Raw genomic sequence first — 8766 nt, 5'->3', positions numbered from 1 at the left:
TCATAGGAAATTAATTCATCCCAAAAGTTATTAAAGTCTAAGACATTTTATTCAACGACACTATATCGAAACTATGAATTAAAAATTTTGAGTTGCAATAACACCGAAATGCTGTTTTGAAACTTAAATTTTGGCACTCAAAATGTCTTCCTCTTCTCTAGAATGGGTTTACTTTAAGAAGTGTAACTAAATTAGTTCAGGTTTATATACCAACCATTTTAACTTTAAAATTCTTTTATTAAAACACTAATTCAACACATCAACAAGCTGGGAGCCATGTGATAGGTGTTTACTACTTACGATAGGTACTCAAAAGAATGGACAAACAAACGTTAATATCCAGCTAATCACTTTGATTGTTAAAAATTGAATTTTTTTTTTACTAATGTTGATAAGTTTTGACAGGTTTCGATTAATTGCTCACATTTTTCTCAGCTGCAAAGAATTTATGAGCTTATTTAGATTAATTAAAGTGTCCTGAATCCATATATTTAATCAGTTTTTTTTCAATCAGGTTTTGTTTTTCGAAATACCTCCAAAAAGAGGAAAAAATCATTTATGAAATTGCAGCATTTTTTTGACAAACTGTCAAACGTTTCAAAAATTTTGAAAAAATGGTTTTATATAAATGATTAAAATTCCCGTATACCACATGTAAAATTGACTTCTGCGAAAAAAGTGAAGAAATTTTCTTCTTGTTTTTCCCCATTTGTAAAATACGAATTTTGGCAAAATTCGAAAAAAAAATTTCATCAAATTGATTTTTCGATTTTTTCATAGTCAAAGTCATCGTTTTTCCGTCGTTCTTCCGTTTCAAAAACCTTAATTTATCTTTATTGTGTAAGGTCAGAAAAACTTGTAATGATAAACTTTAGATAAACTAAGTGCATATTTGGAATCAGCGCTCTTAAATTAGTCCAAACCAGTTCTTAAGTTCTTCGCTTCTGGGAAAAAAATGTAAATTTTATTGCCTTGTGTGATCTTTAACCTTAAATTTACCATATTTTCTACCACAAGTATCCTCACGGTCGGTAAAATTCAGGACGATTTTTTAAATTCGTGAAAATGGTCAAAACTGAACAAAATCTTGGCATTACTCTAAAATGCACAACAGGGAAAAAATGTAATATTCATTTTTCATTCATTTTTAAAGTTTTTAAGTTAAACCCGTGAAAAACCCAGGAAATTTTAAACAATATCTGGGCATCCCGGCCATATCCTGGACTTGTCTCGAATTCTTTAATGGTTTTATGGGCAAGCTTGGATAAATCAAGAAAATCTTGAATAAACGATACTTAAACCTTAAAGTATAAAGCCATTCTTGTCAGCGTTTACGATCTACATTGATGCAACTTAAATTTTTAACTGAAACTATCGATAAGTTTTAGATGTTTGTGTAGCTTTTTCAATATTACTTTTGGATATATTATAAATTATCCAAAATTATTTGAAAATTGTGACAAGTCTGTTATTGTTTGAATTTCAAAAATAAATATTCGGCCTATTTGGTAAGCCCCTTATGAAAAATTAAAAGTTATCTACATATTATCAATTTGCTTATCAATACTGAATAATGATTTAATCTAGAATTTATTTTAGAACTCGAGTTCAACGTAATTTCAAATTATGTGTTATATTTTATGTATCTATTCTATCTCTGTGCACTGATTCTTATGTCCGAAGCTTAAATTCTGGTGTGATTCGAAATTTTAATATGTATTATTGTTCTGGTGCTCCGACTATATTGAATAAAATCTGTAAACCAGGTACTTTAATTTTTTTCAGCAAATTTAAACTTCAGTAAAAAAATTATAACAGTTTATAACAGGCTTACTAGAGAAATCATCAATTTGAAACATCGATTCTGATTTATTTGTAATCATATAAGTCAAATTTAATATTTTTTGAGTTTACGTGATGAAAGAAAAGTGTTTTAAAAATCAATTTTCTTATTAATTGTGGATTTTTGGCATTGTTATCATTTCTAGCTTTATTTGAGTTTTGAAACAAACCCTCCCTATCTTCCCCCCCTGGACAGGTCATTCTTTTTAAAAATAAACACATCTCAAAGCAACTTCATGTTTCTTTGAAGAGATCTCCTTTCCTCAAACCTCAAGAACCAAAGTTTTTCGCTAATAAATTCACTGAATCTTAGTTTTATGATTACAAATTAATTTTGTTCTACGAAAAATTTCATATATGAAAAAAAAATTTGACATTTTTTGTTTTAAATTGCATAAGCACAGGGGCTAAGAAACTTGACTTTCAGTCAGAACCTATCGGTTTTCCTAAAATTTTGACGACAACACACTAGCCCCAAAGAAGGCTTAACGTGTTGGGTTTCAACTTCTAGTTTTAACATTTTTCATGCAACCTCATTCACCAGTGCAACTTACATTACAGTAAACAATATAAAAACAACCATGGTGTGAGTGAACTGACGTTTGATGTTCAATGTTTTAGTGCGATGATGTGCTTTTACTCAAAGATTGAATGCAAAGCTGCAATGCTTAAGAAGAAAGCTGCAATGCTTGGATCCTATCTCGCAGTGTTGGCATCGCCAACGATTTGTTGGAGAGAGCAACAGCCCGACTATCTTGATACTTAGAGATCTTTGCTTTCAGTACTACACCCAAAATTCAGCCGCTCTGCCAATCGCGTATAATCAAATTGTGATGATTCGATTTGCGTCCGCCAGGATTAACCTCCCAGCGAAACCACATTGCGTATGACTAGCGTAGCTTAGCTTGGTTGACTACTCATATCCCCCTTTAATCATTGAACTGGAAATGCTGTGTAATTATGCTTCTACAAACAAAAAAAAAAATAAAAAAAGACTTCAGATAAGATGGGATAACAAGGCCAACAGAATGGTGCTTGAGATAAGCAGTACATTCACAATGCACAAAACTCATGCTCTGCTTGTCACAGTGCACATTTCAGCGCATTTTTAGCGCAGAGATTTGCTAAATAAGCATTGAATTTTTGCAACCTCTTCTATGGGTATAGTTTTCACACAATTTAACCAATCTTTTGTTTTCAATTTTAAAAAATATTATGCAGAACTGCCTTTGGCTCGCCTGTGGTAATTGTCCTTCCGGGCTTGAGGGGCATCTTACCTGGTAATACGGGAACGGTGTCGGGAAGCGGCTGGTACTCGTAAACGCTCGATATGGACTGGCTGCCTGAGGAGGGCCGTGTTGCCAGGCGGTATGATTGTGCGACCACACATCCACCTTCTTCTCTAGAATATTTTTTTCCGTAACACATAGTCCCTGAATCTACATGCGGATTATTTCCTATCCGACGCGATTTAAAAAATGGAAGTGAAATCTTCCAAAAAATAGAATTTCATTTTCTTCAGTGTGATTCACGATGTTTTTTTTCTCATTCGCTTCGATGTTTTCCTGTCAACGCATAAGACAGAGTGCTTACAGATACGGGTGGATGCATATTGAGAAAAAGTAGGCAAGGGGTACCAAAAGTTTCTCAGTGGTGGGGGTGGAGGCGGAACACTTTTTTTGACAGCCAATTGTTCGCCCACCAATTCTACGATTACGATTGCCTGTCAAAAAATGGATGATTCAGTGTATTGGTATAAGAGCACACCCGAAGCTGTACTCGCCCTGGCATTAGAGATTGCAGATCAAAACAAACGAACAAAACACAAAAGTTCGGGATAAGGTAAATAACTTAAAAAGAAATCAATATTTAATTGTTTATTTTAGGTTTGTTAGCCGAGAAAAGCTTATTCGATTTGGCTACTGGACTGAAGCGATTGAACATAGCCCTTAAGGAAAACCGGAGAATGTTTCACTCGTGTTGATCGGCGAACGATATCGGTTGGTGAGATTGGTCCTGATGTTTGAAGCTGCTCTGCTTTGGTGTTGTGCTGGCGTTTGATGCTACCGGCTGGTTCAAGACTTTCCCTCCAATTGTGGACTTTTTTGGTCTGAGAAACGTGCCGTTTCAAAAGCTGCCCATGTTCGTCGTTCAACAAGAGATTACCGTTGTTCTCTTTTACAACAGTGAATTTCCGAGGATCAAACCGTGAGTCGCCTTTCATTCTTATATTCCGTTCAACTATTACCATGTCTCCGGGCTGAACACGACATGTACGTGCCCCGCGTTTTAAATCTTCGCGTTCTTTAGATTTAATCTTTGATTCGCGGTCTCTCGCGTTCAACAGTTCATCGTCTATTATCGCTCTCCCGCGACGAAGCAGTGGGAGGTTTCGTTTTATTTTCCTTCCCGTCATGACCTCTTCCGGTGGCACTTTTGTGACGGAATGAAAGGCTGCATTGTAGGCTTTCACGGCAGCGTTTAATTCGTCAACATAATTGCTTCCATTTGCATGAGCTGCTGCCATTGCTTTGTTCACCAGCTTCATGCAACTTTCGGCTAGACCGTTTTGCTGAGGGTATAATGGTGTCGAATATAAAACGTTAATCCCACGCTCCTTGCAATATTGTTGATAATCATCGCTGTTGAACGGGGGCCCATTATCGGATTTGATGTTTTTGGGGAAACCCTCTTTCTCGAAAACATCATCCAAAACTTTACGCGTATTTAGGAAGCTGGTGGACTTCACGGGTTTTGCAAAAATATACCTTGAGCGGTAATCGATAATGACGAGAATAGAGATCCCTCCGAATTTTTGGTAAGGGCCGTTAAAATCTAAAGCTAGCGTTTCCCATACAGCGTCTGGCGAAAATGTTCGCTGCATCGGGGTGGTCTTTTCGGGCTTTCCGTTGGTCGCACAAATTCGACATGAGTCTGTCCAAGACTCCGCGTCTTTTGGCATGCCTGGCCACCATACTCGTTGTCTCAAGATGCTTTTAAATTTGGCTAAGGAGGGATGGCCTTCATGAGCTACTTCTAGCGTAGCTTTCCTCAGTGAGTCCGGGATCACGGCACAACCTAAAGGATTTAAATTTTTTTATATAACATTGACAACCATATAAAGACGAATGTAAATAACCTGTTTTTGTCAGTATTCCATCTAAAGCTGATAATTCACTGCCTAAAACTTCGTATTTTTTTAGGTGCTTTGGCCAAATTCCTGTCTCGAGTGCGTCCATCACCTCGACGAGGAGCTTATCAGACGCAGTGGCTTTCCTTATCTCGTCTTCGGTAATGAATTTTATAGAATTTGCTTCTAGGGTGGCAATCTCCCAAGGGCTAGTGTTTTCTTCAAAAGGTTCATCCTGACCTTCGTATAACCGAGATGACGGGTCCGCGATGTTATCCTGGCCTCGAACGTATTCTACGTTAAAATTGTAAGGACTAAGCCTGAGTGCTCAACCGTCTGCACGTGTAAGGGCCCGTTTGGAAGCTTCGCGGGATCTGTTCAACATGAATGTGAACCCCTGTGCGTCAGTGCGGAGAGTAAATTGTCGTCCTAGTAAAAAATATGCGAAATGCTCAACCGCCCACACTGCTCCCAGAGCTTCTCGCTGATTTTGGGGATATCGTTTCTCGGTATCGGTGAGTGCCTTGGATGCGAAGTAAATGACTCGTGGGGGTTGTTGTATCGCATCTTCCTGTACTAGGACCGCTCCAAGGGCGCTCGGGGAAGCGTCGGTGTACAGGATTGTTTTCGCTTTTTCGGAAAAGTAACCGAGTGAAACTGTACAGTTTGAAATCTGGTCCTTTAACAATTCGAATGCTTTTGTTTGGGCGTCGCCCCATATCCACGAAGGAGAGCTAATGATTGCCCACAAAGGGCTCGCGGTGTCAGCGAAGTTACGAATGTACGGGCTGACATAAGAAGCAAGACCGAGAAAACTTCGAAGCTCCGAAACAGTGGATGGTTTCCTGAACTTGCGGATGGCTGCCACTTTGGCTTCGTCGATATGAAATCCATGCTCGTCCAGTTCATGGCCCAGGAACTTTATTCGAGTCTTGACGTACTCACATTTGGAAGCGTTGATAGTGAGGTTGTTTGATCGCAGGATTCTAAGAATAAGAGCGACTGTTTTGTGCAGCTCTTCTAGGCTGTCCGAGAAAGCAAGAATGTCGTCAATAAATACAATTTTGTTTTCAACTTCCTCGAGGATCCGGGACATTTCGCGCTGAAAAATTTCAGGAGCGCAATTGACCCCAAACATGAGGCGCGTGAAACGGAACATTCCGGTTTCCGTTAGGAATGTTGTTAAATCCCTAGAATTTTCGTGTAGCTCTAGATGGTAAAAAGCATTTGAAATATCGAGCTTTGAAAAGTACTTGGAGCCATGAAGTTTGATCTTCATATCGTCCAAAAGCGGCATGCGATAGTACTCACGCTTGATTGCACGATTGGGAGCCCGCATGTTAACGACCAAGCGGAAGTCGTTTCGGCCTTTAGCGACTGCTGACATCCCACTTATCCAGTCGGGAGCGGTCGTGACGCGTTCTATGATGCCCTGGTGTTCCATCTCTTCTAATCTAGCTCTAGCGCTCTCACGAAAGGCAGCCGGGACATTGAAATAGGCATTCTTTGTGGGGGACACAGATTTATCTACACTAAACTTGATGCGGACCCCCGGTACTTTTGGAAATGTCTTGGCCTGCTGATAAGTTTCACATGCATTAATACAAGCTCCTACTTTCAGCAATTCCAGGTCACTTGCTGTTGCTCGTCCCAGCAAGGAACGACGGCCAGCGTCGGCTACAAGAAAATTAGCTTCTACCAATGGTTTACAATGGCCTACAACTTCTACCTGTGCATTGAAGCTACATCGAATAGAAATGGGTTTGCTAGAAGCATACGATCGCAGATCTGCATTTGTGCCCAATCGGATTGGCTTTAGAAGGGCCTTCCCTGCAAAGTAATCGTTCTTCAAACGCTTCCAATCATCTCCGCCGATGATATTGACATCCGCGCCGGAATCTATTAAAAAACGGATTGGACTCGACGATCCAAGACGACAATCAATAAGAACGTCCGATAGAGTCAAGCTGTTAATGTCAGGACAAGGAGATTGCTAGAAAATTTAAGAAAAAAAATGAATAAAATTCAACTACTGCTTTTTTCTTTATTGAAGTCCAACAAACAAATCATTTTAATTTATTTAGCTCATTTTCACTCCATATCTACCTTTTTTTCGTCTTCCGAATCTGTCCATCCTGGGATCTTCGTTTGGACATTGTTAGCATGTTTCTTTTTTTGATGGCACGTTGCTACATAATGACCCCGCATTCCACATCCTTTGCAGTTTTCATTTGCCGCCGGGCATTTACCATGTTTATGGAAAAGGAAGTTACATTGCGGGCATCTTGACCGTCGTCCTTGTCCGTATCGTCGTTGTTTCGTGGAATTGAACGGTTCAGCGGTAGCGTTATAGCTGCGTTTCATAGCGCCCCGTCTTTCGGGCATCCGTTGTTTCCTGTTATCCACAGCGAAAGCTTGTTGCGTTTCGGTGTGGGTCCCTTCGGAAGGCAATGCTTCCTCGCGAGTGGCTAACTGTACAATCTTGGTAGCGTTGTATTCATGTATTCTCGATTCTTTTGCCAGTGTTCTGCTACGCATTCCTTTTAAAAGTTGGGTTCTCACGAATCGGTCCTGGTCGCTGCAACTGTACCCACAAAGGCGTACTTTTTCCATCAGGCGAGCGTGGAAAGCCATTGTTGGCTCATCTTGTTCCTGCTTCATGTTAGAAAAGGACTCATGCTCTGCCGTGATGTCGATCATTGAGCGCAGGTAATCTTCGATGTTTTTAATGAAGATACTGTAGCAATTTGGTTCTTGGAGATTCGGGCGGAGTCTGGCAGCTCTAACTATTCCCTGAAGCTTCTCCCCCATAGCGAGGAAAAGCAGTTGGGATCGCTGAATTGTATCGTTGGCATTGTACAGAGAGGCTGCAATCTCGAACCGGTCAATGAAACGAATCCACTGTTCCCACATCTTGCTGGCAGGCACATCATTCGGGAACGGTTGAATGCTCTCCCAACGGATGATGTTGGTGCTTTTCGTTGAGTTGTTCGCTATGTTCCAACTGCGGTCTACATCGTTGGGAGCTGTGCGAGTAGGGTATTGTTGTATCGAGTTGAAAGCTCTCTCCAACCTGTTCAACTCTTCTCCAAAGCGGTCCAATTTTTGATGGAAATCAAAATTGCGGGACGTTTCGTTGGACATCGTTTCTCCTCCCTTTTTCGGACTGGCTTCAGGAGACGGTGAAGCTTCCATACTGGAGTAGCTGAGTGAAATGCTTCCTTCGCCCAAGTTTTCGAGGCTCTCATTAGTTGATCCTTCTGAATCGTTCGAAGGGGCTCGTACGTATTTTCCGTCAGAGAACATTTTGATGAACTAGTCAACCTACGAGAATAAAGGAATAATTGCTAGTGTTTAAAACACACCTCAAACGTCATTTCGGGAATTTATACCGAATGTTACTTCGAGCTATTTCTTTAAAGGATTTTTCGAAATCAATAGAATAAAATTAAATTCGGCCTTCAATGGCACGTTTCAGTAACCGGACATCCACGATCCATAACTAAATATCGAGCGGTCGTCCTCGATCCGCGATTTAAGCAGTCAGACGGTCGTCCACGATCCGTAACTAAATGTTTAGGCGGTCGTCCTCGATCCGCGATTTACACAGTCAGACGGTCGTCCACGATCCGTAATCAAATATTCAGGCGGACGTCCACGATCCGCGACTCTTAGCATTAAACGGTCGTCCACGATCCGTAACCAAAAATTTAACGGTCGTCCACGATCCGCGACTCTCAGCATTAAACGGTCGTCCACGATCCGTAACCAAAAATTTGACGGTCGTCCTCGAT

The 8766-nt window shown here is 40.4% G+C and overlaps 1 protein-coding gene across 1 annotated transcript; it reads right to left on the bottom strand.

Annotated features, from left to right (window-relative positions):
• Positions 1-3748: 3748 nt before the first annotated feature.
• Positions 3749-8278, bottom strand: LOC129741034 (uncharacterized protein K02A2.6-like). The gene is made up of 4 exons (XM_055732735.1): positions 7079-8278; positions 5315-6965; positions 4982-5266; positions 3749-4920 (listed from the first exon to the last, which is right to left on the bottom strand). The coding sequence occupies exons 1-4, from the start codon at positions 8276-8278 to the stop codon at positions 3749-3751; spliced, it is 4308 nt and encodes a 1435-aa protein (XP_055588710.1).
• Between the last annotated feature and the right edge of the window lie 488 nt (positions 8279-8766).

This window comes from Uranotaenia lowii, chromosome 2 (assembly GCF_029784155.1).
Source record: "Uranotaenia lowii strain MFRU-FL chromosome 2, ASM2978415v1, whole genome shotgun sequence".
NCBI lineage: Eukaryota > Metazoa > Arthropoda > Insecta > Diptera > Culicidae > Uranotaenia > Uranotaenia lowii.
Note: the sequence above shows the minus strand (reverse complement) of the source record. Positions and strands in the feature narration are given on the sequence as shown.